Below are 17,850 nucleotides of genomic sequence, written 5' to 3'. Positions count from 1 at the left end.
CAAATGATTTGCACAACTTCAATTTTAACTTCTTAAATTAACACTGACATTGTCTATAAAGCCCTGTTTGCTCTATAGAAAATATCACAGTTAATAATTTGTTAATAACCTTCTAGACGCTGAATTAATCCAAATAAATTACTTTAGATTTTAGATCATAAAATTATTGACAGACATTAGAAAACAACTATACACTTAATTTAATTCAACAAAACTGTGTTGCACAGACATTTCTGTTCTCTATTTCTGTCAATAAATAAAAACTTGACATGTTCTCTTAAATTATGATCAAGTATCTTGTAAATTCTCAACATATTTAATTTCTCTCATGTATATTAAAGACATTGTTAAACTAATGTGAGCCAGTAAATAAAATGATGGTTAACTATAAAACTGTAAATTATGTGAGTGTGTGTTTCTGTGGAGGATTAGATAAAGACACAGATGTGTTTCAGACACAGTTGATCCTCCTTTACTAAAGTGTTTTCTCTCTCTCTCTGTTCTTTGTGTCACCAGTGTAAGATCAGGCTCACATGTGTCCAGCTCTGTGTCTCTGAAGAGTGATCAGTCTAAAGATGAAGGACCAAAGTTCAGTGAGAAAACACCCTCATCTTATAAAAGGTATTTTGTGTGTTTACATTACATTATAGGGTTTTATTATTTGTCCACAGTAGTTTATGTGATTGAACATGACTGAATAAAACAATAAATCACAATAAAACTCAATTCCTGGGAACCTTATGAAACTCATTCCAGTAACACAGCAGCCAGCTCTGTGTCTCTGAAGAGTGATCGGTCTAAAGATGATCCACCAAAGTTCAGTGAGAAAACACCATCATCTAATAAAAGGTATTTTGTGTTACTAATTTTTTGTCACACGTTTACTGTGTTTAAAAGTTGTATCAGTGAATACCAATCATGAAACATGTTTAGATCAAATATTTGTCAGAGTATTTACAGCTAATGCTTATTTCTCTTTCTGTAACATATCAGTTAGTATTTTATTTTACTAATGTGATTACAGGCTTCAATATGAGACATTAGACTCAGACCTTCAGACTCACAGGAACCACGAGAATTTCAAAGACAATCTTCTTGGGATCTTCCAGGTAGGAAAACACATTTTTATAAATGTTTAATATTTCTAAAAAACAAATATGTTATTGAACAAAGCAATTTAATTACATTTTTCTTCATCTCCTTTTTTTCCTTTTAAACACATTTTAGCCAAACTTGGTCAGCATGTTAGTGTTTTAGCTGGATTTCTTTATGTATTATAATTATTGAATAAATAGTGTTGACCAAATGTAGATGTACAATTTGGCTTAAATTGTGTTATTCTGTCTTTTCTCTTACTTTTGTGTGTAGGATCTTGAGAGCAAAATAATCACATTTCTGAAGAATGAGCTGGAGAAGTTAAAGAAAATATTACAACATGAGAACACACAACACTTTGTGAAGGACTTTAATGAGAACAGATCCAGTATCAAATCAGCAGCTCTTGATCTCACACTACATTACCTGAGAGAGATGAAGCAAGATGAAGCTGCTGATGCTCTAGAAGGCAAGAGACTCGTGATCATCTGTCTGATTGTCTCTTATAAATGTAGGAGAGAAAATGAAGACTAAAACTATCTATTTTCTGTTCCTGTGTTTAGATGAGCTGGTCTTCATTCATCAGCTGAAATGTGGCCTAAAGAAGAAGTATCAATGTGTGTTTGAAGGAATGGCGAAGCAAGGTGACTCCACACTCCTGAATAACATCTACACAGATCTCTACATCACTCAGGGTGGCAGTGAACAGGTCAATACTGAACATGAGGTGAGACAGATTGAAGTTGCTTCCAGACGTCATGAAGCACAAGAGATACAGGTTGAATGCACACATTTGTTTGAAGCGCCTGAACAAGACGAGGAGATCCGAACTGTACTGACAAAAGGAGTCGCTGGCATCGGGAAATCAGTCTCTGTGCAAAAGTTTGTTCTGGACTGGGCTGAAGGAAAAGAAAATCAAGATATCAGCTTCATATTTCCTCTTCCATTCAGAGAGATGAACTTAAAGGAGAAAGAAAAACTAAGTTTGATGGACCTTATAACTCAATTTTTCCCAGAGACAAAAGGACTGAACCTTACAAGGAATCAGTTCAAAGTGCTGTTCATCCTTGATGGACTGGACGAATGTCGCCTTCCTCTGAAGTTTGATTGTAATGAGACGTGGCGTGATGTATCGTCACCAGCCTCTCTGGATGTTCTCCTAACGAACCTCATGAAGGGAAATCTGCTTCCTTCTGCTCTCGTCTGGATCACCAGCAGACCAGCAGCTGCCAGTAAGATTCCTCCTGACTGTATCGACCGGCTGACAGAGATACGAGGATTCAGCGACGCACAAAAGCAAGAGTACTTCAGAAAAAGATTCACGGATGATATTCAAGCCAACACAATCATAGATCATGTTAAACAATCAAAGAGTCTCTTTATCATGTGCCACATCCCAGTCTTCTGCTGGATTTCAGCCACTGTTCTCCAGAACATTCTGGAGGAGAAGAGAAATAATGATGTGAAAAACACTCAGGCTGATGAGATCTCTAAAACACTGCAGGAATCAAACACTGAAGACACTCCCAAGACTCTGACACAAATGTACACACACTTTCTCCGCTTTCAGATCCAGCAGAGCCGCCGGAAATATGATGGAGAATACACACCAGATGTTTCCTGGGATAAAGATGCCATCCTTTCACTGGGGAAACTGGCATTTCATCAGCTGGAAAGAAACAACCTGATCTTCTATGACACAGACCTGGAAGCCTGTGGTCTTGACGTCTATAAGGCATCAGTGTACTCAGGCATGTGTACCCAGATCTTTAAGGAGGAAACAGGGATCGTTCTTGGTACCATGTACTGCTTTGTTCACTTGAGCATTCAAGAGTTTATTGCAGCCCTTTATGCACATCTGTTTCTAGACATCAACAAGACAAGTGTGTTTGATCATGAGTCTACAGAACAGGAAAACAGAAATGAAACCATGATTGATTTTCTCAAGACTGCAGTGGACAAGGCGCTGGAGAGTGACAATGGACACCTGGACCTTTTCCTTCGCTTCCTCCTCGGTCTGTCACTCCAGTCCAATCGACGACTCCTACGAGGTCTGTTGACACAGCGAGACGGCACTGACCAGAGCAACAAGGAGATAGTTCGACGACTCTTACGAGGTCGGTTGACACAGCGAGACGGCACTGACCAGAGCAACAAGGAGATAGTTCAGTACATCAAGCAGAAATTAGAAGCTAATCTTCCTGCAGAGAGATCCATCAATCTGTTCTACTGTCTGAATGAACTGAACGACCAAAATCTGGTGAACGAGATTCAGACCCACCTTAGCAAAGGAAGTCTCTCATCTGGTGACCTTTCACCTGCCCAGTGGTCTGCTTTAGCCTTTGTGTTGTTGACATCAGAGGAAGAGCTGGAGGAGTTTGAGCTTCAGAAATTCAAGAAATCAGACGAGTGTCTCATTAGATTATCGGCAGTCATCAAAACCTCCAAAACAGCCCTGTAAGTCTTTTAATATATTTTGTCATGTTTAGCTCTCATCTGAAAAATGCATTTATCTACATTACTCTATAGTGATTCCCCATCATAAACATGAAGCTATACCTGTAAAGCCTTTGTGTGTGTGTGTGTGTGTGTGTGTGTGTGTGTGTGTGTGTGTGTGTGTGTAGACAGTTTATCACAACTTAAGACAAAATATAAAATACCAAGTAAAAATGTTTGCATGATTGTTTTGTATCATATGATACACCAGACTTGTATGACTTGTATGACTATGATTTATATATATATATATATTATCACATACTCATACTTTAGGAAGAAAAAAAGGATATATTTTATTAATATACCCAAACTGGGGGGGGGGAAATGTAATTTGATACAGATGTTATTAATATTGCCAACAAGTAAGATGAAATTCTGAAAGGTTATAGTATAAAACATTGAGATTTTTATAAAACAGGCTACTTAAATAAAGTACATATATATTACCACGTCATATATTAGTTGTCCCTCTGTTTCTCCCAGTAATTAGATATTTAAAATGCTTATTTCTATGAGTAATTCTGTAGTTTAATGTAATTATAATGTAATGCAATATGTAGATCGAGAGATTTACAAATAAACATTTATCAAAAGCCTGTTGTATCATATTTAATGTACACATCAGATGGTTTTTCTACAAATTTTTTTTACATTTTTTTATCATTCAAAATATCTTTTTTTCATATCTTTTTTTAAATATATATTTTTTCTAATTTAGTAATTAAGTAAAATAACTATAAATTTAATTTCAGCAATTGTCATGGATGCTTCTTTACTATCTTTAAATTAATGATATATCACCCATTGGCCACCCTGCTCTCAATATATTGGCATCAGCCATCGGTTGACCTTAATCTTGAAATATTAAAAACAAATACAATTTCTTAGGTTCTTAGGTTTAAGTAATCGTAGCTTTATTTCAATCATTAAATATGTTATGTCAAAAAGACAAGTACATGTGAATGGAGGCAGTTTTAGTATTATAGTGAAAGGCCTTTAACTTGCCATAAAGTGTGAACTGTCTCATATAATGGTGTCGGTGCAGTCAAGTCAATAATATTGTTGAATATTAAGTGTCCCCAATTAAGCAAGACAGAGGAAACAGTGGCAATAACCTTAACTCCATCAGGTGACATAAATAGAAAAAAAATCATATAGCTATAAAAGCTTTACACAAATATTTTTTCAAACATGCTTCATTTTATCTAGGAAATTTGTCACTGAATAACAAAAAACACTAATGTACAGTAAATAGTACCTTTTGAAGATAAATGTTAGTTTAACTCAGCCTCTTTGCTGTATATGATGTTTATGTAAAAAATAAATGGAAAATGTATTTAATATTTGTATATAGAAAATGTATTGTATGTGTTCCATCTAATTCTGTGTTGTGACTTTATTGTAGGTTAAATGATTGTAACTTAACAGACAAAAGCTGTTCAGCTCTGGCTGCAGTTCTTGGATCCGATACCAATCTGAAAGAGCTGAACATGAACAATAATAATCTGCAGGATTCAGGAGTGAAGCTGATCTGCACTGGACTGAAGAATATGAAGTGTAAATTGGAGATACTGAGGTAAGTTGAGACACAGGAGTCACATGACTAGAGTGAGGTGTGATGACTGACAGGACGATGCCGGAGGCAAAAGCGCCAGAGAACTTTTGTGAAAAATTCAAAGATCTTTTATTTATTTGTTACAACGTGGGTATACCATATCAATCCTGTCATTGTGCTATTTTATTGTTGTTGTGTTTTTTCATCTAGAAATATTGAAGTGACATTAAGCATTCATTTTGTTCCAAGAAAAGGAAAGATCTAACTTTACATATCAGAATAAGAGCTACAGATCCTGAGGGTCATTGGCAAATATCTTTTCTTGTAAAATAAGTGCTCCACATGGCTCTGGGGGTTTAATAAAGGCCGGAAGCTAGTTATTTTAGTCGAGAAAATTTTAAAGGTGGGGAATGTGATTTTCTTTTTTGACCATTTTTTCAAAATCACTTGACATCCTATTCCTAACCCACTTACATTCACTGAGTTAGAAGCACTGAAATGAAAATTAAGCAATTTAATCATCTGTGGAACCGGCAGGACTCGAAAAACTCCAGCCAATCATTTCCAAGACCACCTAGAATCATTGGACAGTAAGTGCATCAATCAAACGGTTGTCCCATACCCCCCTCCCCCATCCCCCTCGCGCGCATACTCAAAGCTCGTCACCCAGTCACATGCCAGTCGCCCCGGTACAGAGAGAGAGAGAGAGAGAGTAAGTGCAATCTCGCGCATCTGAGTTTTGCAGATGCATGATTGCGCGTCCATGTTCTTCGAATGGGTGGAGTCAGGGCCAGCGTTGGAGGAAAGAAGGTAGGACCTTTTGAGTTGTGTATTTTCAAAATCTGCCGGCCGTTTTGTAAATCACATACCCCACCTTTAAATAAGGATATTTTTCTTACACGAACACATCGCTTCACTTCAGAAGGCTTTTATTAACCCCCCAGAGCCGTGTGCAGCACTTTTATCATGGATGGATGCACTTTGATGGAAAAATACTGTACATGTTTGGTATCATTTGAAATGTCTCAAATGGTACAAAGGTCTCATTCCCACAGAAGTAAACCAAAAAGGTAATAAGGTGTGGAGAGAGTTTAGAGATATCTTGTTAACTGCTGTGTGTGTGCCCCCATGTAAATCAACGTCTGTCCCCAGTAAGTCTGGGACGGTGATTAATGCAAATTCCCACTGTGAACTCATGTTTACATTTGAAAAGAGGTTTCTGCCTTGGTCTGAGTATTCAGGGAGATGCTGAAGAAGGCTTGTGGCGATTTGTAACTCAAATTAGCCCATGATGCAGAGTGTATGCAGGCACTCGGCATCATGTATTTTTTATATGTATATTAAGTGTCCCCAATTAAGAAAGACTGAGGCGTGGCTCAGTGAGGCTCGCGTGGGTGTGGTCACATTAGAGTTAATTAGGACGCGTTTGAAAAACTGTACATGTCGCTGCTTTCATATGGATAACTTAAACATAGAATATTTGTTTTTTATATAATTTACATCATTTAAAAATAGAGACTCCAAGCGTTGTAAAGACATACGATTCAAGTCTGTGTGACAAACATTCGCCGAGTTACAGATCATCTTCTGTCGCGTTTCAGAAAGAACTTCACATTGAGAGAGACGGCAGAATGCGCATCATGTTAATTTTCTTTATTTTACGAAAAACACAACGTTTTGTTTTTATTATGAGTGTACACAAATAAAAGACATTTAACAGTTTTGAATGATGTATAACACTTATATGTAAGATCAAAATCAACAGAGTATTTTGAGTCTATTTTGCACTGATAAGAAAAAAAGCGAGCTGGTATCGCGACCGCCGACCCCAGAGGGTTAACCGACCAAAACACGATTAGAGTGATTGACAGTTTGCTTAGATTACGTAAGCAGATTTGTCAAACACAAGTGCGTGCCCTCGTGCGCTTTCGTCATTTTACGCACAGCGCGCACAGATTCGTCATTGCTTTGCAACACGGAGCATGTTTCAATGCACGGATTTTCTCCAACGTCATATTTGATCATCTACATCATGGATCGTCGACTAAAGAAGAGTTTGTGTGGTGTTGAGAGTGTTTTGGAGGAGGTGATGAGGAGCAGCGATGAAGAGCAGCAGAAAGACGCTGAGAGATGCATCAGTGCACGGTGTCGAGCGTCGATTCGGCAGATGAGGAGATGTACTCGCACATGCATACACAGTGTTGCAATTTTATTTGTTCTGCTTACACACTTTATCTTTCCTGTCTTTCAGTGGCTTTGGTTTCCAGTTGGTTAGAGAACAAACCTTGGTAGTGACTGCCTTGATCAACATGTCTTCCTAGACTGTAAATACTGTAATTGCTTTTTTTTAGTAATTGTATATTCATTATAATTGATCAGTTTATTGTAATTTATTTGAGTAAAAACCACTGTTGCAATTACAAATGTTATTTTATTATTTTTATATAATTTATCAATTAGTTGTAAAACAATCATTTTTGTAATGTGAGTATTTTGGTTTCACTTTTTTTGCTATTAGAATTATTCAAAATAAAGTATTTTTTGTTAAAGTTAAAATGTTGTGCTGAAATCGTTTTTTCTTGTGTGGTTTTATGGGCAGAACAGTTCTGAATTGATATACATGTATGTAGTATGTAGTGTTTACTCCTTATGGCATTTGGTTACCAGGTGGAGTCTCCAAATGGCCTTTTGGAAAGGACGCCTAGACTTTTCTTGAATAAAAGCTTACAGAAACTACATTTTTGGGAGTATCATCTTCAAATTTGATGTGTTTCAGGCCTTTAACATAAAAGTCTGATAAATTTTTTCTTAAATGAAGTTCATTCAAAGAAATCGTGAGTCACTTTCATGTAAATTTTACCTTGATTTACTCTGTTCATATGCTACTTTGAGTTATTATGACTCTTGGGTAACACAGTTTCAAGTGATGCTTGAAACTTTCAAGTTTCAAGTACATCATTCAAAACTGTTAAATGTCTTTTATTTGTGTACATTCATAATAAAAACAAAATGTTGTGTTTTTCGTAAAATAAAGAAAATTAACATGATGCGCGTTCTGCCGTCTCTCTCAATGTGAAGTTCATTCTGAAACGCGACAGAAGATGATCTGTAACTCGGCGAAATTTCTAGTTTAAATAAATATCAGAGTTATGAATGTGGACCATATGGTTTAAGATCTACAGACATTTGTATTTGGGTATGTCGTTTTCAGAAAATTCTCAAAAATAGGGGCGCTGGTTAACTGATTTGACGTTGACTTGACTGACAGGACAGCTGTTTCGGTGGTTGCCTAGCAACATAAAAAACGCAGCGCACTGCTGTTCTGTGTGAACTGGTTCTGCTTTGCACCTCGCGTTTTCAAACCTGAAATACGCGTTTGGTGTGATCGAGCCTAAAACTTCTATCGTAAAACATAAATAAAGATGAAGATCTCTCTTCCTCTGTCTGTTTTATTTGCTTATGAAGATGATGTGACTTTACAGAATAAAGAGTCTTATTTTCTTCATTCTCTCTCTCTCTCTCTCTCTCTCTCTCTCTCTCTCTCTCTCTCTCTCTCTCTCTCTCTCTCTCTCTCTCTCTCTCTCTCTCTCTCTCTCTCTCTCTCTCTCTCTCTCTCTCTCTCTCTCTCTCTCTCTGCTAATGTAGGTTAAGCTGCTGTGATATGACAGATGAAGGTTGTTCTGATGTGACTTCAGCTCTGAAATCAAACCCGTCACACCTGAGAGAGCTGGACCTGAGCAGGAATAAACTAGGAGACTCTGGAGTGAAAAACCTCAGTGATCTACTGATGAACCCACAATTCAAGCTGGAGAAACTACAGTTAGTGTCATTATACTGTACAGCAATTACAGTGTGACTGAAGTTTATTTATTTGAAGACAGCAGGGCTTATGTTTCATTGTTTATAGCAGTGCACTTTCTTGCTCACATTTTTATGTGTTTTATTATGTTTTTATTATTTATGTTTTATTGTTTACATTGACGAGTGTTGTTAGTCCGCTGAAGCAGCTCAGATGAGGTCGTTTATCGTGTAATGTGCAATATCATTACAGCACCAAAGTAGAGTTAATATTAGGTAATTATTTCACAACCTTCATTATATAGACCATATACAGTACAGCCCCTTTTCAGCTGCGCTCGTTGTCTTTTGACTTCCGGTCTGCATTTTCACAGTGATCTTGCGTATTTATGAATGAACGGCTCGTTTTAAAATCTTCCCGCTCTACTGACATTTGTTGAGACCAGTGTTAAATTCATTGACGAATAATTTTGTTAACAAATATTTTCACTGACGAAACCGAGACAATATCTAACTAAAAACAGTTTTGAATGACAAAAACTATGACGAAAATCTATTGACATTTTCATCCACGAATAAAAACTAGACAAAAATGTTAGGGAGAGACGATTTGTGAAGAGATCCAGTCAGAACTGACTGGCGTTTGTGTAGATGCGCACAGTTTGAGTTGTAACGTGCTGATCTACCCAGCGGGATACGAGTTGGCATGCGCTTGATGACGTCTCATAAAACGTTAAAAAATGTAAACGTCTGGGAGAAAATGAAGAGCAGACATATGGATGGATCCTTCTACCTCACATTCAGCCAATCACACGCTCCGAAAGCACGCTTCTACCTCACATTCAGCCAATCACACGCTCCAAAAGCACGCTTCTACCTCACATTCAGCCAATCACACGCTCCGAAAGCACGCTTCTACCTCACATTCAGCCAATCACACGCTCCAAAAGCACGCTTCTACCTCACATTCAGCCAATCACACGCTCCGAAAGCACGCTTCTACCTCACATTCAGCCAATCACACGCTCCGAAAGCACTCTTCTACCTCACATTCAGCCAATCACATGCTCCGAAAGCACGCTTCTACCTCACATTCAGCCAATCACACGCTCCGAAAGCACGCTTCTACCTCACATTCAGCCAATCACACGCTCTGAAAGCACGCTTCTACCTCACATTCAGCCAATCACACGCTCTGAAAGCACGCTTCTACCTCACATTCAGCAAATCACACGCTCTGAAAGCACGCTTCTACGCTTCTACCTCACATTCAGCCAATCACACGCTCTGAAAGCACGCTTCTACCTCACATTCAGCCAATCACACGCTCCGAAAGCACGCTTCTACCTCACATTCAGCCAATCATATGCTCCGAAAGCACGCTTCTACCTCACATTCAGCCAATCACACGCTCCGAAAGCACGCTTCTACCTCACATTCAGCCAATCACACGCTCCGAAAGCACACTTCTACCTCACATTCAGCCAATCACACGCTCCGAAAGCACGCTTCTACCTCACATTCAGCCAATCACACGCTCCGAAAGCACGCTTCTACCTCACATTCAGCCAATCACACGCTCCGAAAGCACGCTTCTACCTCACATTCAGCCAATCACACGCTCCGAAAGCACACTTCTACCTCACATTCAGCCAATCACACGCTCCGGAAGCACACTTCTACCTCACATTCAGCCAATCACACGCTCTGAAAGCACACTTCTACCTCACATTCAGCCAATCACATTCTCCGAAAGCACGCTTCTACCTCACATTCAGCCAATCACACGCTCCGAAAGCACACTTCTACCTCACATTCAGCCAATCACACGCTCTGAAAGCACACTTCTACCTCACATTCAGCCAATCACACGCTCTGAAAGCACACTTCTACCTCACATTCAGCCAATCACACGCTCTGAAAGCACACTTCTACCTCACATTCAGCCAATCACACGCTCTGAAAGCACACTTCTACCTCACATTCAGCCAATCACACGCTCTGAAAGCACGCTTATACCTCACATTCAGCCAATCACACACTCTGAAAGCACTCTTCTACCTCACATTCAGCCAATCACACGCTCTGAAAGCACACTTCTACCTCACATTCAGCCAATCACACGCTCTGAAAGCACACTTCTACCTCACATTCAGCCAATCACACGCTCTGAAAGCACACTTCTACCTCACATTCAGCCAATCACACGCTCTGAAAGCACGCTTCTACCTCACATTCAGCCAATCACACGCTCTGAAAGCACTCTTCTACCTCACATTCAGCCAATCACACACTCCGAAACCACGCTTCTACCTCAGATTCAGCCTATCACACGCTCTGAAAGCACGCTTCTACCTCACATTCAGCCAATCACACGCTCTGAAAGCACGCTTCTACCTCAGATACCGTATATACATACATACAAGAATCAAAAGTTTAAACTAAAACACTTTATACTAAATATCTCACAATGAGTCTAAATACACTTTATATTTCTGCAAATATTTTCACCGTAGTATTTTGTGATGTGGTCAAATAATGCTTACGAAGGTGATGTGACTCTACAGAATAAAGAGTCTCTTATTTTCTTCATTCTCTCTCTCTCTCTCTGCTAATGTAGGTTAAGCTGCTGTATACTGACAGATGAAGGTTGTTCTGATGTGACTTCTGCTCTGAAATCAAACCCGTCACACCTGAGAGAGCTGGACCTGAGCGGGAATAAACTAGGAGACTCTGGAGTGAAAAACCTCAGTGATCTACTGATGAACCCACAATTCAAGCTGGAGAAACTACAGTTAGTGTCATTATACTGTACAGCAATTACAGTGTGACTGAAGTTTATTTATTTGAAGACAGCAGGGCTTATGTTTCATTGTTTATAGCAGTGCACTTTCTTGCTCACATTTGTATGTGTTTTATTATGTTTTTGTTATTTATGTTTTATTGTTTACATTGATGAGTGTTGTTAGTCCGCTGAAGCAGCTCAGATGAGGTCGTTTATCGTGTGATGTGCAATATCATTACAGCACCAAAGTAGAGTTAATATTAGGCAATTATTTCACAACCTTCATTATATAGACCATATACAGTACAGCCCCTTTTCAGCTGCGCTCGTTGTCTTTTGACTTCCGGTCTGCATTTTCACAGTGATCTTGCGTATTTATGAATGAACGGCTCGGTTTAAAATCTTCCCGCTCTACTGACATTTGTTGAGACCCATGTTAAATTCATTGACGAATAATTTTGTTAACAAATTTTTTCACAGACGAAAACGAGACAATATCTAACTAAAACAGTTTTGAATGACAAAAACTATGACGAAAATCTATTGACATTTTCATCCACGAATAAAAACTAGACAAAAATGTTGGGGAGAGACGATTTGTGAAGAGATCCAGTCAGAACTGACTGGCGTTTGTGTAGATGCGCACAGTTTGAGTTGTAACGTGCTGATCTACCCAGCGGGATACGAGTTGGCATGCGCTTGATGTCTCATAAAACGTTAAAAAATTTAAACGTCTGGGAGAAAGAGAAGAGCAGACATATGGATGGATCCTTCTACCTCACATTCAGCCAATCACACACTCCGAAAGCACGCTTCTACCTCACATTCAGCCAATCACACGCTCCGAAAGCATACTTCTACCTCACATTCAGCCAATCACACGCTCCGAAAGCATACTTCTACCTCACATTCAGCCAATCACACGCTCCGAAAGCACGCTTCTACCTCACATTCAGCCAATCACACGCTCCGAAAGCATACTTCTACCTCACATTCAGCCAATCACACGCTCCGAAAGCACACTTCTACCTCACATTCAGCCAATCACACGCTCTGAAAGCACGCTTCTACCTCACATTCAGCCAATCACACGCTCCGAAAGCATACTTCTACCTCACATTCAGCCAATCACACGCTCCGAAAGCACACTTCTACCTCACATTCAGCCAATCACACGCTCCGAAAGCATACTTCTGCCTCACATTCAGCCAATCACACGATCTGAAAGCACGCTTCTACCTCACATTCAGCCAATCACACGCTCTGAAAGCACACTTCTACCTCACATTCAGCCAATCACACGCTCTGAAAGCACACTTCCACCTCACATTCAGCCAATCACACGCTCCGAAAGCACGCTTCTACCTCACATTCAGCCAATCACACGCTCTGAAAGCACACTTCTACCTCACATTCAGCCAATCACACGCTCTGAAAGCACACTTCTACCTCACATTCAGCCAATCACACGCTCCGAAAGCACGCTTCTACCTCACATTCAGCCAATCACACGCTCTGAAAGCACACTTCTACCTCACATTCAGCCAATCACACGCTCTGAAAGCACGCTTCTACCTCACATTCAGCCAATCACATGCTCTGAAAGCACGCTTCTACCTCACATTCAGCCAATCACACGCTCCGAAAGCACGCTTCTACCTCACATTCAGCCAATCACACGCTCCGAAAGCACGCTTCTACCTCACATTCAGCCAATCACACGCTCCGAAAGCACGCTTCTACCTCACATTCAGCCAATCACACGCTCCGAAAGCACGCTTCTACCTCACATTCAGCCAATCACACGCTCCGAAAGCACACTTCTACCTCACATTCAGCCAATCACACGCTCCGGAAGCACACTTTTATCTCACATACAGCCAATCACATGCTCCGAAAGCACGCTTCTACCTCACATTCAGCCAATCACACGCTCCGAAAGCACGCTTCTACCTCACATTCAGCCAATCACACGCTCCGAAAGCACGCTTCTACCTCACATTCAGCCAATCACACGCTCCGGAAGCACACTTTTATCTCACATTCATCCAATCACATGCTCCGAAAGCACGCCTCTACCTCACATTCAGCCAATCACACACTCCGAAGGCACGCTTCTACCTCACATTCAGCCAATCACACGCTCCGAAAGCCGGCTTCTACCTCACATTCAGCCAATCACACGCTCCGAAAGCACGCTTCTACCTCACATTCAGCCAATCAGACGCTCCGAAAGCACACTTCTACCTCACATTCAGCCAATCACACGCTCTGAAAGCACACTTCTACCTCACATTCAGCCAATCACACGCTCCGAAAGCAGGCTTCTACCTCACATTCAGCCAATCACACGCTCCGAAAGCACACTTCTACCTCACATTCAGCCAATCACACGCTCCGAAAGCACGCTTCTACCTCACATTCAGCCAATCACACGCTCCGAAAGCACGCTTCTACCTCACATTCAGCCAATCAGACGCTCCGAAAGCACACTTCTACCTCACATTCAGCCAATCACACGCTCTGAAAGCACACTTCTACCTCACATTCAGCCAATCACACGCTCCGAAAGCAGGCTTCTACCTCACATTCAGCCAATCACACGCTCCGAAAGCACACTTCTACCTCACATTCAGCCAATCACACGCTCCGAAAGCACGCTTCTACCTCACATTCAGCCAATCACACGCTCTGAAAGCACACTTCTACCTCACATTCAGCCAATCACACGCTCCGAAAGCAGGCTTCTACCTCACATTCAGCCAATCACACGCTCCGAAAGCACACTTCTACCTCACATTCAGCCAATCACACGCTCCGAAAGCAGGCTTCTACCTCACATTCAGACAATCACACGCTCTGAAAGCACACTTCTACCTCACATTCAGCCAATCACACGCTCTGAAAGCACACTTCTACCTCACATTCAGCCAATCACACGCTCCGAAAGCAGGCTTCTACCTCACATTCAGCCAATCACACGCTCCGAAAGCACACTTCTACCTCACATTCAGCCAATCACACGCTCCGAAAGCACGCTTCTACCTCACATTCAGCCAATCACACGCTCCGAAAGCAGGCTTCTACCTCACATTCAGCCAATCACACGCGCTGAAAGCACTCTTCTACCTCACATTCAGCCAATCAGACGCTCCGAAATCACACTTCTACCTCACATTCAGCCAATCACACGCTCTGAAAGCACGCTTCTACCTCACATTCAGCCAATCACACGCTCCGAAAGCATGCTTCTACCTCACATTCAGCCAATCACACGCTCCGGAAGCACGCTTCTACCTCACATTCAGCCAATCACACGCTCCGAAAGCACGCTTCTACCTCACATTCAGCCAATCACACGCTCCGGAAGCACGCTTCTACCTCACATTCAGCCAATCACACGCTCCGAAAGCACGCTTCTACCTCACATTCAGCCAATCACACGCTCCGAAAGCACACTTTTATCTCACATTCAGCCAATCACACGCTCCGAAAGCACACTTCTACCTCACATTCAGCCAATCACACGCTCCGAAAGCACGCTTCTACCTCACATTCAGCCAATCACACGCTCCGAAAGCACACTTTTATCTCATATTCAGCCAATCACACGCTCCGAAAGCGCACTTCTACCTCACATTCAGCCAATCACACGCTCCGAAAGCAAGCTTCAACCTCACATTCAGCCAATCACACGCTCTGAAAGCACGCTTCTACCTCACATTCAGCCAATCACACGCTCCGAAAGCACGCTTCTACCTCACATTCAGCCAATCACACGCTCTGGAAGCACACTTTTATCTCACATTCAGCCAATCACACGCTCTGAAAGCACGCTTCTACCTCACATTCAGCCAATCACACGCTCTGAAAGCACGCTTCTACCTCACATTCAGCCAATCACACGCTCCGAAAGCACGCTTCTACCTCACATTCAGCCAATCACACGCTCCGAAAGCACTCTTCTACCTCACATTCAGCCAATCACACGCTCCGAAAGCACTCTTCTACCTCACATTCAGCCAATCACACGCTCTGAAAGCACGCTTCTACCTCACATTCAGCCAATCACACGCTCCGAAAGCACGCTTCTACCTCACATTCAGCCAATCACACGCTCCGAAAGCACTCTTCTACCTCACATTCAGCCAATCACACGCTCCGAAAGCACGCTTCTACCTCACATGCAGCCAATCACACGCTCCGAAAGCACTCTTCTACCTCACATTCAGCCAATCACACGCTCTGAAAGCACACTTCTACCTCACATTCAGCCAATCACACGCTCTGAAAGCACGCTTCTACCTCACATTCACCCAATCACACGCTCCGAAAGCACTCTTCTACCTCACATTCAGCCAATCACACGCTCTGAAAGCACACTTCTACCTCACATTCAGCCAATCACACGCTCCGAAAGCACTCTTCTACCTCACATTCAGCCAATCACACGCTCTGAAAGCACACTTCTACCTCACATTCAACCAATCACACGCTCTGAAAGCACGCTTCTACCTCACATTCAGCCAATCACACGCTCTGGAAGCACACTTTTATCTCACATTCAGCCAATCACACGCTCTGAAAGCACGCTTCTACCTCAGATACCATATATACATACATATAAGAATCAAAAGTTTAAACTAAAACACTTTATACTCAATATCTCACAATGAGTCTAAATACACATTATATTTCTGCAAACATTTTCACCGTAGTATTTTGTGATGTGGTCAAATAATGCTTACGAAGGTGATGTGACTCTACAGAATAAAGAGTCTCTTATTTTCTTCATTCTCTCTCTCTCTCTCTGCTAATGTAGGTTAAGCTGCTGTGATCTGACAGATGAAGGTTGTTCTGATGTGACTTCTGCTCTGAAATCAAACCCGTCACACCTGAGAGAGCTGGACCTGAGCAGGAATAAACTAGGAGACTCGGGAGTGAAAAACCTCAGTGATCTACTGATGAACCCACAATTCAAGCTGGAGAAACTACAGTTAGTGTCATTATACTGTACAGCAATTACAGTGTGACTGAAGTTTATTTATTTGAAGACAGCAGGGCTTATGTTTCATTGTTTATAGCAGTGCACTTTCTTGCTCACATTTTTATGTGTTTTATTATGTTTTTATTATTTATGTTTTATTGTTGACATTGATGAGTGTTGTTAGTCCGCTGAAGCAGCTCAGATGAGGTCGTTTATCTTGTGATGTGCAATATCATTACAGCACCAAAGTAGAGTTAATATTAGGCAATTATTTCACAACCTTCATTATATAGACCATATACAGTACAGCCCCTTTTCAGCTGCGCTCGTTGTCTTTTGACTTCCGGTCTGCATTTTCACAGTGATCTTGCGTATTTATGAATGAACGGCTCGTTTTAAAATCTTCCCGCTCTACTGACATTTGTTGAGACCAGTGTTAAATTCATTGACGAATAATTTTGTTAACAAATATTTTCACAGACGAAACCGAGACAATATCTAACTAAAAACAGTTTTGAATGACAAAAACTATGTCCAGTCAGAACTAGGGATGGGAATGGAAAACCGGTTCCACTCGAGAACCGGTTCTAAATTTTACGATCCATCGATATTGTATGCCCTCGACGTTAACGAGTCCTCTTATCGATGCTCCTGCTCTGAGTCAACCATAGTATGTATACAGACCGTGAACTCACAACTGTCCCTTTTGTCCTTTATCAAGCACCATATAGCACGGCGTCCAAAGCGAATTTTTGTACTGCCAAAGTCTTATTTGCAGAGATGGGGGACTCGAGTCACATGACTTGACTCGAGTCAGACTCGAGTCGCAAATTTAAGGACTTGAGACTTGCTTGACTAAATTAAGAAAATGACTCGACTTGACTTTGACTTGAGATCCAATGACTTGAGACTTGACTTGACTTGAACTGTATGACTCGAGAATGACTTGATATACATTTTTATATAAATCATCGCAACATCCATTGATAAACAAAATGAAAGCAACGGAACCATTGACGTCAGTCATCAGATTCTGCGCAATTGCGTGACGCTGCACAAGCCCAGAAATAGCCTACATCGCGGTGAGCGCGCTAAATACAAAAACATCTCCCTGCATCGTTTCTTTTTGGA

At 41.1% G+C, this 17,850-nt stretch overlaps 2 protein-coding genes across 3 annotated transcripts in view; both read left to right on the top strand.

The window, feature by feature from the left end:
- Positions 1–17,850, top strand: part of LOC130100528 (ribonuclease inhibitor-like) — a 230,578-nt gene that overhangs the window by 56,858 nt on the left and 155,870 nt on the right. The gene's annotated exons all lie outside the window — the stretch shown is intronic.
- LOC130100489 (protein NLRC3-like) lies at positions 1,662–3,595 on the top strand. Its single transcript, XM_056265962.1, has one exon. The coding sequence runs from the start codon at positions 1,727–1,729 to the stop codon at positions 3,554–3,556; it is 1,830 nt and encodes a 609-aa protein (XP_056121937.1). The 5' UTR covers positions 1,662–1,726; the 3' UTR covers positions 3,557–3,595.

Source organism: Rhinichthys klamathensis, unplaced genomic scaffold, assembly GCF_029890125.1.
Source record: "Rhinichthys klamathensis goyatoka isolate OS25496 unplaced genomic scaffold, OSU_Roscu_1.1 h1tg000011l_1, whole genome shotgun sequence".
Taxonomy (NCBI): Eukaryota; Metazoa; Chordata; class Actinopteri; order Cypriniformes; family Leuciscidae; genus Rhinichthys; species Rhinichthys klamathensis.
This window is presented reverse-complemented; position numbering and strand designations above follow the sequence as displayed.